The sequence below is a fragment of the Lathyrus oleraceus genome, chromosome 6, assembly GCF_024323335.1.
Source record: "Lathyrus oleraceus cultivar Zhongwan6 chromosome 6, CAAS_Psat_ZW6_1.0, whole genome shotgun sequence".
In the NCBI taxonomy this organism is placed as follows: Eukaryota; Viridiplantae; Streptophyta; class Magnoliopsida; order Fabales; family Fabaceae; genus Lathyrus; species Lathyrus oleraceus.
The window spans coordinates 90,131,109-90,151,968 of record NC_066584.1 but is presented as its reverse complement, the minus strand read 5'-3'; the positions used below and the strand labels follow the sequence as shown (position 1 = coordinate 90,151,968).

The 20,860-nt window shown below is 36.5% G+C and overlaps 1 protein-coding gene across 1 annotated transcript; it reads left to right on the top strand.

The window, feature by feature from the left end:
- Window positions 1–411: 411 nt before the first annotated feature.
- Window positions 412–2,446, top strand: LOC127094162 (nonsense-mediated mRNA decay protein 2-like). The gene is made up of 7 exons (XM_051033024.1): window positions 412–501; window positions 1,085–1,177; window positions 1,270–1,374; window positions 1,454–1,540; window positions 1,627–1,806; window positions 2,024–2,026; window positions 2,231–2,446. The coding sequence occupies exons 1-7, from the start codon at window positions 412–414 to the stop codon at window positions 2,444–2,446; spliced, it is 774 nt and encodes a 257-aa protein (XP_050888981.1).
- Window positions 2,447–20,860: the final 18,414 nt, after the last annotated feature.

Sequence of the window (20,860 nt, the reverse complement as noted above, 5' to 3'; positions counted from 1 at the left end):
ATAGTACAAATTTGGAATCTAGGATACTACATGAATGAATGAAAATAGAACATCATTGTCCATAGAATATATAAACGTTTGATTTGCATACAGTGGTAGACCTATTATTAATGTATGAAAAGTAAAATTTCATATTTTTTGAATGATCAACTTTCATATTTTTTAAATGATCAAATATTTGGTAGACCTATGATCGTATTTGTAAATATATTAATGTATGCAAAGTAAAATTTCATATTTTTTAAATGATCAAATATTTATCTACAATTGATGACAAATATTGTTTTATTTTTGCAGACGAAGTTCAACATTCCTTAGAGAGGAAAAAAAGCAGTATTTTCTCGAATAAATGATGCTTGGAGACGGCACAAATACTCTAGCAAGAGAGATCATTTCCTAAAGTACTCTAGTATGAAGGAAAGATTAAAGAACCGTTCAAAGAGTATATTTGAATATCATTTCAAGAAATTGTTAGTGTATTGGAAAGATAATCATGTTCAGGTAAGTTATTTATTTTGCATTCAATATAGTAAGAAAAATGTTCAATTAAAATATTAGAATGGAAAAACAAAAGGGGTATATCAAAGATGCACCATAGTTATACAATATCATAACATATCAATTTTCATCTTTTGGTTGGTTGGTTGGTCAATTATTTTCTTTTTTTTTTAAACAAAATGATTTGAAAATCATACACTATCTATAATTAACATTGATGTGCTGATTAATATCTATGTGTGTGTATATACTTGTTGGATAAAGTTTTGCTTCATTTCAACTAATATGGAATAAGATGCATGACTTTTTCTTATGTGCATAGTTTCGAACAGTATGAAACACAGTTAAATTTCTTTGCATATTTAACATATTTTCTAGTTAGATAATTTCTAATTATGTTTAGTAGTAAAGACAATATAGACATAATGAAACACAATTGCAGCCCCATATTAGCATAATTTCTGCTTAGACATTATTGTGCACATTTTCATACTATCTTTATTAAATACTTACTACTCAACGAACTAATTCAATTTCTTTACATGTAACATTGATTCTACTTGGTGAACTATTTTATGTATTGTAGGATATTAGTAAAAAGAATGCAGGTAATAGGAGCAAGCAAAAGTTTATGCATCGTGTAGGACCAATAAATTTTGCTAGAATTCGTGCAAAATTGGTATGATATTTGTGTGTGATTATCAATAGAATAAGTTGTTTTTTCAATCTCTTATTAAGTAGTATTTTTTTAATATATGAATAATCATGTAGAGAGCAAAAAAGGATGGAGAAGAAGTCACTCAAGCTGAAATGTTTATTGAAACTCAAAAAAGTCGCAAGGGAAAACAAGTGGATGGGGAAACCCAATTTGCTATTGTAAGTTAAATTATAACATTCATTATAAATACACATGTGGTTTTTAATTTTGTTCAAAACTAATAATTTAAAATATTAGGATAAACTTCAAGAATCTATTGAAAACTCAGTTGAAGCTGGAACACAAGCATTTCAATCATTGTTTGGGAAAGAAAAGCCCGGTAGAGTGAGATGTTATGGAAGAACTGTCACACCATCATTGTTGAAAAAAATGAAGAAATTTCTTTAATGAAAATGCAATATGATGGTAAGATTTCTGACATGGCGCAAAAGATGGGAGCAATGGAGGCACTTTTGAAAAGCATGTATATGCAACAAAATCCACATTTAAGTGAAGAGGAAGTAGATGATAAGATGAGAGAAACTTTGCACAATGATAATATTCCAACACCACACTCATCGACATCAACATATGCTCTTACTCATCAAAAGGTACTATAATTGACATTGATAAAAATCACATTTATATTATTAAGTGTTGAGTTGTTATTTTATAGTTGTTTAATTTTTTAAATATGCGGTGTTAGTTTTCTAAATTACTCATTAAGTTAGTATATATTCATGCTAGCTAGGTTGAACATTGTGAGTATATGTTACCATGCACATTTTCATTATGTTTTTTAAAAATTATCATTGTATATTGGTTTAGATGGTAAGATTCATGTATAAATTTCATAGATTCGAGTTTGAATTCTAAGCGTGCAAACCTCGTTAGTGAGTAATATATAACTATCAATTGTTTGAATTGAATCATTATTGCATGGATGTTGAGTCATTTGAAGCCTTGCATATGCCGCTTTGATTATTCTAACTTTGTTATTGAATAATATATAAAAGAAATTCTTCATATTTATAGGTTAGAAACAAAGATGATCCTCAAGATGAACAAGATGATCATCTTCAAGATGACGATAATCTTCAATATAATCAAGATGATGATGATCTTCAATATGATCAAGATGATGATGATCTTCAATATGATCAAGATGATAATGATCTTCAATATGATAATTTTCAAGATGATGATTCTCATGAACCTCAACACAATGAATATGATAAATACCGCCATTGATTTAAATATTGACGATTATGTTTTGTTTTATGGAGTTACATAAGCCAACTAGCTATAACTTATATTGCTTGGATTTATTTTGAAAATATTTGTACTTTTTGCATTTCAAAGAGTTGATTACACTTCATCTTATTAATACTTCATATTTATATATGTTTTCAATTTATAAATGTGCTTCTTATAATAATATTGAAAAATAATCTATTAGAATAATGTGAAGGTGTATGATCACATATGTATCACCATATAAATGAACAGGAAAATTCTATACTAATTATATCTTTCAAAGTCTAAAGTGCACAACAGGAAAATTTTATACTAATTATATCTTTCAAAGTCCAATCAAATATATAAATGTGATTTGTTTTTCAATCGATAGACAACGCTTTTTATGCGTTGCTTATCAAAAACCGTAGTATATTCCTTTGTTTTAAGCGCGGTTATGTGTGTTGTGTAAATGAAATTATAGATTAAGCTACGGTTTACATCTGTTGGTTATTAATAACCATTGCCTTTTCACATGTTTTGGGGATAATTATTTTATGTTGCTACTTGAAAACCCGCAGCTTAAAAGTTCAACTAAAATCGTGGACGTTGATATTTAAGGCGATGGTGTTCAGAATCCGTAGGTAGAAATCAAAAAACTGTGCTCTAATGGAATAAGCAACGAATGTTTATTCCACGCTTGATAAACCGTTGCCTAAAGCATTAAGCAACGGTTTTATACCTTTAAGGGGCGGTTTTTCGTTGTTTCCTAAACCCATTTTTGTTGTAGTGAGGATAGCCTGACAGGTGCTGCACCCCGTTGGTATATGGGGTTAGATAGTGCAAGCATCCGCACTTTCAATGATCTAGGAGAGGCTTTCATGAAGCAGTATAAATACAATGTGGATATGGCGCCAGACAGAGACCAATTAAGGTCTATGTCTCAGAAAGACAAGGAGACATTCAAGGAATATGCGCATCGATGGAGGGAGTTGGCTGCCCAGATCACTCCTCCTTTGGAGGAGAAAGAGATGACAAAAATATTCCTGAAAACCCTGAGTTCATTTTATTATGAACGTATGATCGCCAGTGCCCCCAATGATTTTACCGAAATGGTAAACATGAGGATGAGACTAGAAGAGGGGTCCGTGAAGGACGTTTGTCAAAAGATGAGGCATCAACCAGCAAGAAGAAATCCACCACCCCGTCAACATCATCATCATCAAGTATCTTCCATTATTCCAGTATTTTCTAATCAGCAAACAACACCAATTCAACAACAACTACAACATCAATATCAAAATCAACGTCAACAACAACAACAACAACCGCAACAAAGAACGAACACCTACAACAACAACAATACCAACAACAATCATTATCAATAACAGAATTTCGAGAGGAAGAAGGTCTCTTTTGACCCGATCCCTATGTCATATGCAGAACTGTACCCATCATTAGTCCTCAAAAACTTGATTCAACCGAGGAACCCACCGCAGATTCCAGAGCCACTTCCTTGGTGGTATAAACCCGAGCTTCGTTGTGCTTTTCATCAGGGTGCACCTGGGCATGATATAGAAAACTGTTATCCGTTGAAGTATCAGGTGCAAAAGTTTATGAAGAATGGTATGGTGTCCTTTGAGGACCACGCACCTAATATGAAGGCTAACCTTTTGCCCGCTCATGGGAACACCTTAGTAAATATGATGGATGGTTGTCCTGGTGAGTTCAAAGTTTTTGATGTCCGGTTTATCCGAAGATCTTTGGTGCAGATGCACAAAGATATATGTTTGGTGAGTGACTGTGAACATGACCATGATGGTTGTGTTGTTTGTAGCGTGAACCCAAAAGGGTGTGTTGTGGTGAAAAGGGACATCCAGCGTCTGATGGATGAAGGCATGATTCAGATTGTTCAATCCCGTCATGTAGATGACGATGTCAATGTCATAATGCCCGTTTTCAAGCAACAAGAGCGGTTGGTAATTCAGTATGATAGCAGCAGCAATGAGAATGCCAATCAAAGATCAGTATCGCCGTTGGTAATACGGTTAGCGGGCCCAGTCTCGTATGCATCCGATAAGGCTGTACCATACCAGTATAATGCTACGATGTTAGAGAATGGTCAAGAGGTCCCATTGCCTACGACCAGTTTAGTGTTGAGCATTGCTGATATAACAAAGGTGACCTGCAGTGGTCAAGTTTTTGGATGGGTGTTCCCGGAGAATAAAGAGGAAACAATTGTTGGAAAGAAGGTGGAGATACCTAATGTAGATCTGGTTGGTTGTTCAAATAATAAGTCTGGTGAATCCAGCAATTTGAAAACCAATGATGATGATGAGGTACTCCAACTGATGAAAAGGAGTGAATTTAATATGGTTGAGCAGCTGCTCCAGACCCCCTCGAAGATTTCAGTGTTGTCTCTGCTTTTGAATTCTGAAGCGCACAGAGAAGCACTACAGAGAGTCCTTGAACAAGCGTATGTGGAGCAGGATGTTACTGTGGATCAATTTGATCACATTGTGGCCAACATCACTTCATGCAAAAATCTGAGCTTCTACGATGAAGAACTCCCTGAGGAGGGAAGAAATCATAACCAGGCCTTGCATATTTCAATGAAATGTAAGGAAGATGCTTTGTCAAATAAGCTAGTTGACACCGGTTCATCACTCAATGTGCTTCCGAAGTCAACATTGTCAAAGTTATCTTACCAAGGAGTTCCCATGAGATATAGTGGGGTGATTGTCAAAGATTTTGATGGCTCGCGCAAGACGGGTATTGGTGAAGTGGACTTTCTAGTTAAGATAAGTCCGAGTGATTTTCAGATTACTTTCCAAGTAATGGATATCCACCCGACCTACATCTGTTTATTGGGAAGTCCATGGATTCATGAGGCAGGGTCTGTTACCTCCACTCTGCACCAGAAGGTCAAATTTGTCAATAATGGCAAGCTAGTGATTGTGGGAGGAGAGAAGGCGCTGTTGGTTAGCCATCTGTCATCTTTCTCGTATGTGGAAGCTGAGGATGAGGTTGGAACTTCATTCCAAGCCTTATCTATTGCTACTAATAAGAGAGTTGGGGAACCTATGTCCTTTCTGAAAGATGCTCAGAAGATTGTTGAAGAAGGTCTTGTTGATCAGTGTGGGCGTGTGGTAGAGGTCTCCGAGAACAAAGGTAAAACTGGTTTAGGGTTCCATAAGGGCTCGTCAGCTATTAGATCTGAAGAGATGCAACTTAGCTTCCGTAGCGGAGGGTTCATTCAGGGCAATGAACAACACTTAGCTGCTGTGCTAGAGGATAGTGAAAAGGAAGACTGCACCAACTTTGTGACGCATGGAGGGACATGCAACAATTGGATTGCCATTGATATTCCTGTTATTTTGCATCGATCTAAGTAATTGCTTTAGATTTTAAAATCCTTCTCCTATGCCTAAGGGAGAAGTGAACATTGTTTGGGCATTTTAAATTGATCATCAATAAAATTAATTATATTCATCCACATCTTTGATGTTTATTATTACTTTTTGCTTTATTCTGAAAATGGTAATCACAAAAAACATAAATAAACAAAATAATTGTCCATCTGCATAATATTTGGTCACAAATTCACTTCTCTAAAATCAAAATATCAAATCATTATGCAGGTTGGTTCCTAACCCCATTGAATACAATGATCCTTCTCCTTCTCCAAATTTTGAGTTCCCTGTGTTTGAAGCCGAGGAGGAAATTGACAAAGAAGTGAGTGAGGAATTGTCTCGTCTTCTTGAGCAAGATGAAAAGATTATTCAGCCGTTTGAAGAGTAGATTGACCTAGTCAACTTGGGTTCCGAAGATGATGTGAAGGAAGTCAAGATTGGGTCTCGACTGTGTCAAGATTGGTAGACAATACTGCTAAATTCAAAGTCTTTTTGTTTATGGGTGGTTTTTCCGGATATAATTAGATTAATATGGCACCCACAGATATGGAGAAGACCACATTCATTACACCCTAGGGAACATTTTGTTATAGAGTGATGCCTTTCGGTCTAAAGAATGTTGGTGCAACTTACCAGAGAGCAATGACTACTCTTATTCATGATATGATGCATAAAGAGATTAAAGTTTATGTCGATGACATGATTGCTAAATCAATTGATGAAGAGGAACATGTTGAGCATTTGTTGAAGCTATTCCAGTGTTTGAGGAAGTATAAACTCTGCTTGAATCCCAAAAAGTGTACTTTTGGTGTTCGTTCTGGTAAGTTGTTGGGCTTTATTGTCAGCGAGAAGGGTATTGAAGTTGATCCTCCAAAGGTCAAAGCAATACAAGAGATGCCTGCGCCCAAAACTGAGAAGCAAGTCAGAGGTTTTCTCGGCCGCTTGAATTATATATTCAGATTCATTTCCCACATGACTGCCACATGTGCGCCTATATTCAAGCTTCTTCGGAAAGATCAATCTTGTGATTGGACCGAAGATTACAAGAAAGCATTTGACAGTATCAAAGAATATCTGCTTGAGCCGCCGATTTTGTCTCCCCCTGTTGAAGGAAGACCGTTGATCATGTATTTAACTGTGCTAGAAGATAGTATGGGTTATGTTCTTGGTCAGCAAGATGAGTCTGGGAAGAAAGAACTTGCAATTTACTACCTCAGTAAGAAATTCACCGACTGTGGGACTCGGCATTTAATGCTTGAGAAGACTTGTTGCGCATTGGCTTGGGCTGCTAAGCGTCTGTGCCAATACATGTTGAATCATACCACTTGGTTGATATCCAAAATGGATCCAATCAAGTATATATTTGAGAAGCATGCTTTAACTGGGAGGATTGCCCGTTGGTAGATCTTGTTATTAGAGTATGATATCGAATACTGATCTCAGAAAGCAATTAAAAGTAGTATCTTGGCTGACCATTTGGCTCACCAACCAATTGAAGATTACCAGTCAGTGCAGTATGACTTCCCTGATGAAGAGACTTTGTACTTGAAAATGAAAGATTATGATGAACCATTGCTTGAAGAAGGGCCAGAGCCTAGTTCCCAATGGGGCATGGTATTTGATGGAGCTGTTAATCAATATGGAAATGGAATTGAGGCAGTGCTTATTACTTCTCAAGGCACGCATCTACCATTTACAACTAGATTGACTTTCAAGTGTACAAACAACATGGCAGAATATGAAGCTTGCATCATGGGGCTTGAAGAGGCCATGAATCTCAGAATCAAGTATTTGGATGTCTTTGGTGATTTGGCTTTGGTTGTGAATTAGATCAAAGGAAAATGGGAGACAAATCAACCCGGTTTGATACCATATAGAGATTATGCGAGGAGGATTTCAACTTTCTTTATAAAGGTTGAGTTTCATCATATCCCTCGAGATGAAAATCGGATGGCAGATGCTCTTGCAACATTGGCATCAATGATTGTAGTGAAATGTTGGAATGAAGTTCCCAATTTATCTGTGATGCATCTTGATAGGCCAGCTCATGTGTTTGTTGTTGAAGAGATCAAAAACGAGAAGTCGTGGTACTACGATATCAAATGTTTCCTCCAAAGTCAGATTTACCCGCCTGGGGCATCTTTGAAAGATAAGAAGACTTTGAGAAGATTAGACGGTAATTTCTACTTAAATAGTGATATACTATACAAGAGAAACATCGACATGGTTTTTCTCAAATGCATGGATAGACATGAAGTAGACTTGTTGATGACTGAAGTGCATGAAGGTTCCTTTGATACTCATTCCAAGGGACATGCAATGGTGAAGAAAATGTTGTGAGCCGGTTACTATTGGATGACAATGGAATCTGACTGTTGCAAATTTGTGAAGAAATGCCACAAGTGTCAAATTTATGCTGATAAGATCCATGTTCCTCCAACACTTTTGAATGGGGCTGTTGAAGCTGCGAATAAGAACATCAAGAAGATTATCCAGAAGATGGTTGTCACGTATAATGATTGGCATGATATGCTCCCATTTGGTTTACATGGGTATCGTACATCCTTCCGCACTTCAACAGGGGAAACCCCTTTCTCTCTTGTGTATGGTATGGTAGTAATACTCCCCGTAGAGAAGAGATTGACTTCCATGTGTCATGTTCAGTTATATCAGCAAAGAATGAAGAAAGCTTTTGATAAGAAAATCAAACCTCGAGTATTCAGAGAAGGTGACCTTGTGCTCAAGAAGATTTTGACATTCAAGCCAGATTCCAGAGGAAAATGGACCCCTAATTATCATGGTCCATATGTTGTCAAGAAAGCCTTTTCAGGCGGTGCATTGATTCTTACAACTATGGATGGTGAAGAGTTCACTCGTCCTGTGAATGCAGATGCAGTCAAGAAATACTTCGCCTAAAAAAGAAAAGAATAGCTCGCTGAGTTGAAAACCCGAAAGGGCGGCTTAGGCAAAAATGAGCGTCTCGGTGGATTGAAAACCTGAAAGGGCGATCCAGGCAAAAATTAGAGACATAAAACAGAAATGATTTCCCAATAAGTTGAGTACCCCACCTTGGGAAAACTTATGCAAAAATTAGGGACTATGGCAAGTAACTGCATTCTGCTAACCTTTAGTGATTTTGAAGACTTGTTTGAGCACAAGGGTTGACATCAGTTCATCACCCCAACAACGGTCAAGAGCACAGTGGATATCAAGATTTGGTAGAGGGGTTAAGGATCATTTGTATTCAATGTAACCCTCTTCCATGTAACTTACCATTTTCAACTTTGTAAAATCCATGGAGTCTTGTCATTTACACACTACCATTCCATTAAATAAAGTTGAGCTTTTATCCAATTGATTATACTCTTATTTACTTCATCCAATAGTTTTAAATTTTAGTATGATCGTTTTGAATTTAAATTTTTAAATCAAAATCAAGTTTTCTTTAAAATATAAAAGCAAGAACTTTTCCAAAGCAAGTAAAAGGAATATCAACAACGTTTCAATAAATAACAAGTCCTTAAGTGTGAAACATTGTGGTTCCCCAAGTAGTTAACTCTTCACGTATCCCTAGACGTTTGTATTGATTCGGTTCCCGATGGATTGTTTGATCCTCATTGGATTTCCTTTACTCATCTTCAGCTGAGTTGATAAATTCAGATACCCTACGGCATGTTGTTTTCCCCGACAGAGTTTCTACCTTCCCTAGCGAAGTTTGTATTTCCTCAGCAGGATTGATCTTCAGAGATGGTCGATCTTCCCCAATAGATTGTTTTGGTGTCCCCACCAGTTGCCATTGATCTTTGCTCCCAGTCAGATTTATCCTCCTGGTTTCTGAGCAGCTTTTGTTGATTTATTTTCTCTATAGGGTTGTCTCCCATTGTTTTATGGTGTTGACCTAAACTTCCCCACAAATTGGATGTTCTATCCTCAGCAGATATCCTCCGCCCTCAGCTAGGGTTTGTCCATTTCGGATGTTAATCTCTCTGTTCTCCGACAGTTGTCTCCATATTTTATGGATTGACCAAGGATTGTACCGGTGATTCAATTTCTTTGTGACGCCTTTGTTTCCTTTGTGATCGTTTTGTCAGCATAATCATCATATATACATATACATTCATATAATTTTATGATTTACATATCCTGCATATTTGATTTGTTTGAGATTCTCATTCTCTATTATGGCGGCACTTTATCCCCATACTAAATTTGGTGTCTGTCCTTCTTCAATTGTAAAGTGTCAGCCCCTTAAGTAGAAAGACTTTAACCTTTCTCTGTTTCCCTACTGAGTTTGTTTCCTCATGGATGGTTGTTATTTCAGTTTCCTCTCCAGTAGATTTTCTGTATGTAATTACCCCAATTGAGTTATGTCCTCAATGTGTTGAGTTTTGATTGATCGCTTCTTTCTAGCTCTTACCTAGATAGATATTTTGGTCCCCTAAGAGTCTATTACCCAGTAACTGGTAATATTCTTCTTAGTTTGCAATTTGTTACTTCTTTCCCAATACCCGGCAAAAGAACCCTTTTTCTCCTTAGTGGAGTCCCCAGAAAGTATATCCTTGATATGTTCATCTTAACCAGGTGACGGGTATCTTTCCTTCCCCCTCAGGAGTTTATCCTTGATATGCTCACTTTAACTAGTGACGGATATTCTCTTCCTCGGTATTTTACTCAATACAAAGGTAGTTGTAATCCCTACATTGTTCCTCAAAGAGTTAATCCTTGATATGTTCATCTTAGCCGATGACGAATTTCCTTATCTTGGCGGTATTCTACCCAGTAATTGGTAGTTATAAATCCTACTTTGTCCCCTCACAAAGATAATCCTTGATATGTTCATCCTAATCAATGACGGATTTTCTCTCCGATGGTTTTCTATCCAGATTTCGATAGATGTACTTCCTACCCTTTTGTTCAGTTGGTTTATCCTTGATATGTTCATCCTAACCGATGACGGGTATCCTCCTTGACATTTTCCAGGCAAGTCTATCCTTGATTTGTTCACCTTAACCAGTGACGGATTTTCTTCCCTGTTGAGTTTATCCTTTGTATGTTCATCCTAACCGATGACAGATACTCTCACCCTTGGTCTTATGCCCAGTAACTGGTAGTTGTAAATCCTATTTTTTCGTATTTGTCCCCAACAAGGCTATTCTTACCCAGTAACCGGTAATGAATACTCCCTTCTGGCGATCCTCATCGAGTCATCCTTGATATGTTCATCCTAATCGATGACGGATGGTCTCTCTGACAGATCTTTATTATCTCCTTACCCAGTAACAGGTAGTAGATAATAAATTTTTGATCCTCCTGTGTTGAAGTTTATTTCTCCCCAATTGAGTTGAGTGCGCATTTCCTTAGTGAAATCACTTTCCCCTGCACGAGTCGAGTACCTCAGTTTTATCCTGACTTATTCATATCCCCTACATGTGTTTTTGTTTCCCTGGCTGAGTCTTTCCATTTTGTGTAGAATCGCTCTAGTCCCCCAGTAGTTTTGAATCATAGTCTGGCCTACGCATAACTCCTTTTTCCCCCGAGACTCTTTGTCTCCCCAACGAGTTTTCCTCACGGAATGCATTATACTCCTACGGACTTTCGGTCTCTCTGATTTCTTTTTCCTTTGTGGAAATATATCCCCACAGAGCATTAACTTTTGCATTCATGTCATATGCATCCTGAGGTCTCTTAGGGACAAAAATTTGTTTCTATATGTTGTTATTTAAGCCCATTCTCCTGAGTTAAGCCGAAGATTTTAACCTTCACCTCCTCAGTTAGAATGTCCTTAAATAAGGGCAGTTGTAAGACCCCAATTTTGACCCTAACTTCCCTCTTGCAATTTCATCATAAGCATCAGCATTGGGATCATGTCTTGGCATCCTCCTTACCCCTCTTTCATTGGGTTTGTTTTGGGAGAGATCACCAAGCATTTTGTGATTATAACATACTTGTATATATTTTTTACTAACTAAAATACCTAAAATATGTCTTTGCATTTGCCTAACTCTTTTGTAGGAAGGGCATGATCTCATTGATTCATCAAGTTCACATCTAGGGTTTGAGACCCTCATGAACAAAGAAAACAACCAAGAATTGATTCAAGAATGATTATGAACATCATATATGAACATCCATGATCTCTACATGTTATATTGATCAAGTTTTCTTCCAGAGTTTGAGGGTGATTTGTCTTGGAAACCCTAGTTTGACTAGGTATCTTGAGTAACATCTCCAACAAGCTATCTCAGCAATTGATCAAATTTATCAAGGGATACTTCAAAATTCATCACCTTATGCATATATGATCTACCATGAGCGAATAAAGTCAAGAGAATTGGAAATTAGCAAGTTGGTTGATGATGGTTGGCAAGATGAATTCATCTTATTAAAATTGGGTTTCCCTAGACCCTATCTCCTACACTTTTCACCATATGAAAATGATTCGAAGAGAAAACTTACTCTAAATTACATTCCAAACAACTTTCATGTTGGGACCTAGAGCTAGTTTTGCTTGGAAAAATTCTATGTTGAAACATTATAGGTCATTTTGTCTAAACCCTAATTTGATAGTCAACTTCCCAAGGCCATAACTTGCTCAATTTTTATGAGATGAAAGATTTCCAAGTTGCACAATAAAATTCGATGTGTCTACTTCAACTTTTCTGTTTGGAGTGGGAGCTAATTCAACTTTTTTGAGCATGTGATATGAAGTTACATTATAGGTCACTTTTGACCTATACCATTGATCAAGTGATTTTTCCAAACTTCAAAAATGCATAACTCTATCATTTCAAATCCAAATGACATGAAATTGGTGACCACTTTTAAGGTCTTTGAGAGAGATAAAACTTTGGTGAAGACACTTTTCTCATTTGAATCTCATAGAAAAAGTTAGGCAAGGTGGAATATTGAGACATATGGCTTGACACTTAGAAAAAATTTGATATGTCAAAAATTTCCAAACTTCCACCTCAAATTTCTCCAAGTTCCAAGCTCCAAATGAAAAAGTGTTGAACTTGAAAGTTTTTCCTATTGATATCACCTTTCCAAAAATCTCAAATTCATTCATTTTGAACAAGAAATGCATAGGTTGCGCATGCTTAGACAGGGTGACATCACTTGGCAAGGATTAAACTTCAAACATCAATGTGTATTTTCCTTGCAATCCAAGCTTAGTCAGAGCATCTGAGATTCATTTGTGGACCTCAAGAATTCATTTCATGGGCCTATGTGCGCCCATGCACACTTGCATCACCATTTACCAAAATTGGAAAGTGAATTGGAGTGTGCAATTATCAACCATTTCAGCTATAAATAGAGCTTCAATTGCTCAAAAATGAGGACACCTTCGTGCCAGCTTTGATCCCTTATCTCAAACCCTCACTTTGCAAAGGATAAGCCTAAAAAATTCTCTTGAATTTGAGCTTGAATTTACACTGTTTTGATACTCAATTCTCCAGGAATCCATAGCTTCTTAACCATTTAATCCTTCCCTTGCAAGAAAGTGGTGTGAGATCAAGCACAAGCAAGATCAATACCAATTGAATTCAGACCTCCATTGAAGGTATTTTCCAGAAATTTTAAACTCTTCGATTCTCGCAAATTCTTTCTCAATTATATTGATTCTTTGGTTGTCTGAAGTCCTACCAATGTAGGCAAGAAGATTAAGTTGCTTTGAGGCCAAATCGAAGCAACTCAGTTCATGTACCTCAAATTTCAACTCCATGTATCTCTCAATATGCTGGGAGTTGGAGTGAATGGAGGTCAGATTGGAGCTCAATGCCATTTTTTCTTTAAGATCATGTCCTTGTTTTTCATTTTGGTGATGGTTCATGGTGGACCAGTCCGGTGAGGTCTACCAAAGAAGATGACCGGAGATCTGTCTCCGGCGATGAGTTGGCAAGTCTCTGAACCACATGATCCGTTCCTTTTGTTTTAATCTTGACCGTTGGTTTTAATTACCACCTGTGCAACGCTTATGACTCAGGACCATGTGGAACGCGCGTTAGGGACCATCTGATCTGCCACCTCAATTAATGAGGGAGATCAGATGGTCTACGTATTTTTGATTTTCTGTCTTTTTATTTTAATTGCATTATTTTCAATAATTCATATTAAATTCAATATTGATCCAAAAAATATGGGACTTTCACCAAAATATTTCAAATATTTTTCACTTACATATTTTGAATTAAAACTATTTTTTGGATATTTATTAATATTTTTCATGAATTAATTGATTTTGCATTTGTTTTTAATTGTTTAAAAATATTTTTAAATGTCCAAAAATTATGAAATTTTTTCTCCAAGGTCCTTTGACCTTGTTTGACCTATGATAAATCTCATGGCCATTTCTTTGGTGTTTTGATGAGATTTTAGGAATTGGACAAAACATATTTGATTTAAATGTACAATTTTATCATTTTTAATTAAATAAATGCCAGTTATTTTTGTTGACCGCTTGTATTGACTTGTTTGAGTTTGCTTGTTGTGGTTGAGCCTTGGTCAAGGTTGATTTGACTTTGTCAAATTAATATCATTGGATTTAGGGGATTGATGGAATGTACATTCCATCTCCCAAAATGAATGAATGATATTAATTTGGTAAAAGTCCTCTTTTGACCAATTTGTGATCTCATTCATCCCCTTCCCACTTCATCTCATTCCTCTTCTTAATTCATTCATTCCATTTGTCCTATGACATCTCAAAGTCCTAATGCTAGTTGATTGAAAAATTAGCATGAGTATGGATGAGATTAGGCCACACCTTTTGCATATTCTTTTTTGTGTGTGGTATGTTTCATGAGCATAGTCCATTATACTATGTTTCAAACATGCATTAACACCAAAATTCTATTGCCCGACCTCAAATAGTTGTGACTTCTACATAAATCCAATTACGATTGCTTAACATAGTGCTAAATTTGTGACTTAAAAGGCATAAGCATTCTAGTTAGTGAGATTGTAAGTCTCCCCTCTTTCATGGTATTGTGTGGAAACTTGGCCTTCTTTCCTTCCTTTGGAAGATGTTTTGGTTCAAGGATTCATGCTTATGATAAGTGGGTTGAGTTTTCTCCAAAGAATGTCTTGAAAAGCAAAAGCAAAACAAAATAACTTCTAACCTACTAACTACTAACTTTTAATTTCAAGCTTTTTACTTTAATGCAATTTACTTCTAGCACTTTATTTCATTTGCCATTGTCCATATCATTCTAATTGTTTATGTTAATGTAATTTTCACTTTGTCCATTTGGACCATATTGTGTGATATATTTTGTTTGTATATACTTTGCTTGTTTGTGTGGTCTTTGACCTTCAATGTACATAATAATAACAAAAACACCCTAAAAAACATTTGAGTGGACTGTTGACTTGATCTTAGACAAATGGACTTAGAATCTAGACAACCTTTCTAAGATAAAGGACTTGGCCAATGCCAACTTGTTAAAGAATCAAGTGCTTGCAATTTGAAATTCATCTAATACATCTTTTAAGATCTCTCTAAGATTCATCTATAACATGATCATTGTGGAGCTATTATTTTAAACCTGTGACTTATGGAATTCATCTGTTGCATGGGCTATTTTAAAGAAAATCATGGAATGGATAAGCTTGGATGAGGCCATCTTTATTTGATGCCTTGCTCTTCAAGATAATATAATTGTGCATTTGTGTGTTGCTTGATTCTAAAAGTTCAAGGGAATTCTAGGTTTCTATTGACATTTTTGTCTATTGGATTGCTACCCACTTTGTCAGATCTTTTCAACTCTAAACTTTTAAATTTTAGTGCATAGGATAGTCTCTTCATCTTCTCCTCATTTCTTTAATTTCAAAAATATCTCCCTCCATTTTCAAAATCTTCTTTGTGTGAACTATTTTTGTTCTAAACTTTAACCACTTTTTGCAAAAAGATAGAAACCCTGGCCTTATGCCATTGCATTTTCATCATTCAAAGAGGTTGGGAAAATATTTTTGTATTTTTTGAATATCAAAAACTATTTAAACTATATTAAAAATAACCAGAAAAGAGAAAATTCATAAAAAATATCAAATGATAAAATAAAAAATATTAAAAAACATTTTTAGAAACAAGAAATTAAAAGAGGAATAATGCAATTGGTCTCACATATTTTGGACCAATAATGTGTGAGATATGATTTTTTGAAATGAAATGGAATAAAAGAAATAAAATGGAAATTAAAATCAGAAAATAAAAATAAGAAAAAGCGTGAGGCGTTGGATCAGGAGCTCAATAATTGAGCTGGCGCATCAGACGGATCATGAGCGCGCATCCATCATACACTCAAGTCAAAGCGAAACACCTGGCCATTAAATAAGTCATAACAAAGGAAGGTCCAGATTAGATCAGGAAAAGAGATCGCACAGTCTGGATTTGATCTAGAGTTGGGACGGTGGTGTACACCACCGTCTCTTCCGACGAGAGCTCCGGTTCCGGTGAGAGTTGCAGACATGGCAATTTCCATCAAATGCCACGATCTATATAGCAATGGAAAGCTGGGGTGATGTACATCACCCCTGTGCCATCTATTTTCGCTCTAGACTTCCATGGTAAAAGAAATCAGAGGTTGAAAATTATGATGTTCAACTGAAACTTAATGTAATTTCAAAATTCAAAGCATCAATCAATTGCCTCTGATGAGAGGACTTCAGCCAACCCAATAAATGCAAAAAAATAACAATAATCAAGGAGTTTCGAAGAAAATAAGTTTGAGCATCCACCTCTGAAATGTGGATCTTGAGAGCATGATTCTTCAAAGCTTTTGCTTGCAGTATGATCTCAGGATGAAGATGAAGCAAGGTTAAGGAACTATGAGCCAGAAAATCAATCAATGAAATTGAAAGCCAGATCTAAAAATTTGAAAAGAAAGAGACAGTTCCTTTAAGTGAGGCTATGGAGGGATTCTTGCAGCATAACATGCGCCTTCAGGTTGCTCAATTGTGAAGCCTTGTGAACTTATTTATAGCAAATGGTAGCTGCAATGCATGAACAAAGTGTGTGCATGAATGAAGAGGGCCTTCATGCATGGGCCTGTACAGGCGCATGGAGGGCCCAATTTTGATTGAAATGGCAAGCTTTACATCAACAAATGTGTTTTGGACGTGCATATGAGGTGTATTTGGCTCATGCATAAAGTTTGAATCAAGTTTCTAAAAATGTACCAACACTTTCTCCTCTTTGAAAATGCTACTTCCAAAAATAAAACATAGCTTTATGGGTAATGGTTGGAAAGCTCTTGAAATGAGGATCAATTGTTATGTTGACCAAAACTTTATTTGAAATTGGGAAGTTGGTGAAAATTGATCATGAAGTGCAAGGTGCAAAATATGTCTATGTGAAAATTTCCAAAAATGGTCAACTTCAAGCACTTATGTTTCAATGATAAAAGCTCCAAATGACAAAACCTTCAACATAAAAGTTGTAGATCGTTTCAAGAAAATCACTTTTGGACTCAAATTTTGCATCATTTGGATTTTTGATGAGAAAGTTATGGGCACTTGAAGTTGGACTTTTTCACATTTCAATGCCTTTGGTCCAAAGTGACCTATAATGTTTTGCATTATAACATGTATTTATTTTAGGACTATGAAAATTTGTTCAACATAACAAATTAAGTAGACACCTTAATCTTTCCAATTCATTTGATTACACCTCAAAATCATGAAAAATGAATGAGTTATGTTCTTGGGAAGTTGACCCAAAATTAGGGTTTCAGTCAAAATGACCTATAATGTTTTGAAATGGATGATGACCTTCCAAGTTTCAAATCAATTTTTGGTGAACATTAAAGTTGTTCATATGGTTCTTAAGAACATTTTCTATCTTAGGGTCATCTCCATTTGACAAACACATCAAATGTTAGGTGTCAATGTACTTCAAAATAGTCAGATGAATTGACTGATCAACTTCTCAAGTCCATGCCTCAAATCTTGATGAATTAATGATTTAGGATACTCAAATATGCTCAAATATGCATGAAATGATAAATGAAAGAACTCCCTTTGATGGTATATGATCATGGGTTGAGGTTGTTTCATGAGCAAGGCATAATTGATGAACATATGAATTAGGGTTTCCTTGGGAAACAATCCTCAAAGCCTTTGGTTTGATTTGATCAAAATGACAAATTTGAGATACTTGGGAGGCATATTTGATGGATGAGAGCTTTGGGAACCATTGCCATGCTTGATTTCATCTTCACCTGGCCATTCTTTGAGCATAGGGGTCTCCTAGGAGCCTTAGATCTTATGATTGCTCAAGCTACAAAACAAACAAGGTTAGTGACATATTTTTGTGCTTTTGGTTAGTAGACAAAAGAAAAAAATAAATAATATACAATTCAAGCATGCTTGGTGATCTCAAACCAACTCACAAGTGTTCCCACTCAAAGATTAGGAGCCAAGATGCTATGATCCTTGAGGTAAGATGCAAATGCAATGTTATGATGCCATGAGGGATCTTAGGATCAAAATTGTGGTCTTACAGACGTTAATGTCACAGTGCCCATTTTCAAGCAACAAGAGCGGTTTATAATTCAGTATGATAGCAGCAATAACAAGAATGTCAGTTAAAGAACAGTATCATCGTTGGTAATACGGTTAGTGGGTCCAGTCCCGTATTCATCTGATAAGGCCGTACCGTACCAGTATAATGCTACAATGATGAAGAATGCTAAAGAGGTACCATTACCTACAACTAGTTCAGTGGTGAGCATTGTTGATGTTACGAAGGTGACCCGCAGTGGTCAAGTGTTTGGGCCGGTGGTCCCAGAGGAAGCAATTGTTGGTAAGAAAGTGGAGGTACCTAATGTAGAACGAGTTGGTTGTTCAAAGGATAAGTCTGGTGAATCCAACAACTTGAAAGCCAACGATGATGATGAGGTACTCCAATTGATAAAAAGGAGTGAATTTAATGTGGTTGAGCAGCTGCTCTAGACCCCCTCAAAGATTTTCGTGTTGTCTCTGCTTTTGAATTCTGAAGCGCACAGAGAAGCACTACAGAGATTTCTTGAACAAGAATATGTAGATAAAGATGTTACTAGGGATCAGTTCGATCACATTGTGGCTAACATCACTTCGTGCAATAATTTGAGCTTCTGTGATGAAGAACTCCCTGAGGAGGGAAGAAATCATAACCTGGCTTTGCATATTTCAATGAACTGTAAGGAAGATGTTTGTCAAATGTGCTTGTTGACACCGGTTCGTCACTCAATGTGCTTCCAAAGTCAACTTTGTCAAAGTTATCTTACCAAGGAGCGCCCATGAGGTATAGTGGGGTAATTGTCTAAGCCTTTGATGGCTCGCGCAAAACGGTAATTGGTGAAGTGGACATTCTAGTCAAGATAGGTCTGAGTGATTTTCATATTAATTTTCAAGTAATGGATATCCACCTGACCTACAGTTGTTTATTGGGAAGGCCATGGATTCATGAGGAAGGGGCTGTTACCTCCACTCTGCACGAGAAGCTCAAATTTGTCAAGAATGGCAAGCTAGTGATTGTGGGAGGAGAGAGAGCGTTGTTGGTTAGCCATCTATCATCTTTCTCGTATGTTGAAGTTGAGGATGAGGTTGGAACTCCATTCCAAGCCTTGTCTGTTGCTGCTTAGAAGAGAGTTGGGGCACCTATGTCCTCGATGAAAGATGCTCAGAAGATCATTGAAGAAGGAACTGTTGATCAGTGGGGCGCATGGTAGAGGTCTCCGACAACAAAGGCAGAACCGGTTTGGGGTTCCAAAATGGCTCATCAACTGTTAGGTCTGAATATATGCAACTTAGCTTCCGTAGTAGAGGGTTCATTCATGGAAATGAACAACACTTAGCTGTTGTGCTAGAGGATAGCGAAGAGGAAGATTGCACCAACTTTGTAACGCATGGAAGGACATGCAACAATTGGATTGCCGTTGATATTCCTGTTATTTTGCATCGATCTAAGTAATTTCTTTTATATTTTAAAAATCCTTCTCCTATGCCTAAGGGAGAAGTGAACATTGTTTGGGCATTTTAAATTGATCATCAATAAAATTAATTCTATTCATCCACATCTTTGATGTTTATGTTTACTTTTTGCTTTATTCTTAAAATAGTAATCACAAAAACAATATAAATAAACAATATAATTGTCCATCTGCATAATATTTGGTCACAAATTCACTTCTCTAAAATCAAAATATCAAATCATTATGTAGGTTGGTTCCTAACCCCATTGAATACAATAATCCTTCTCCTTCTCCAAATTTTGAATTCCCTGTGTTTGAGGCCGAGGAGGAAAGTGATGTAGAAGTGAGTGATGAATTGTCTCGTCTTCTTGAGCAAGATGAAAAGATTATTCAGCCGTTTGAAGAGCATATTAAGCTAGTCAACTTGGGTTCCGAGGATGATGTGAAGGAAGTCAAAGATTGGGTCTCGATTGTGTCCAGATGCTAAGAAGGGTTGATTGATCTTCTTCGAGAGTATTCATATGTGTTTGTTGGGTCCTATCAAGACATGCCTGGGTTGGATTCTGAGATTGTGGAGCATAGATTTCCGTTGAAGCCAGAATGTCCGCCAGTCAAGAAAAAGTTTAGAAGAACGCATCCTGATATGGCTGTGAAGATCAAAGAAGAAATGCAGAAGAAGACTGATGTCGGTTTCCTTGTGACCACTGAGTATCCACAATGGGTGGCCAATATTGTGCCTGTGCCAAAGAAAGATGGAAAAGTCTGCATGTGTGTCGACTATCGAGATTTGAATAAAGCCAGTCCAAAAGATGACTTCCCTCTACCACACATTCATATGTCGGTAGATAATACTGCTAAATTCAAAGTCTCTTCGTTTAGGGATGGATTTTACGGATATAATCAGATCAAGATGACACCCAAGGATGTGGAGAAGACCATATTCATTACACCCTAAGGAACATTCTCTTATAGAGTGATGCCTTTCGATCTAAATAACGCTGGTGCAACTTACCAGAGAGCAATGACTACTCTTTTTCATGATATGATGCATAAAGAGATTGAAG

Excerpts from the sequence above, each read along its gene's own strand:
- LOC127094162 (XM_051033024.1), top strand. The coding sequence starts at position 412 with ATGAAGGAAAGATTAAAGAACCGTTCAAAGAGTATATTTGAATATCAT. Across the intron at positions 502-1,084 it reads GGAAAGATAATCATGTTCAG|GATATTAGTAAAAAGAATGC; the intron begins GTAAGTTATTTA and ends TATGTATTGTAG. Across the intron at positions 1,541-1,626 it reads GGAAAGAAAAGCCCGGTAGA|ATTTCTGACATGGCGCAAAA; the intron begins GTGAGATGTTAT and ends TATGATGGTAAG.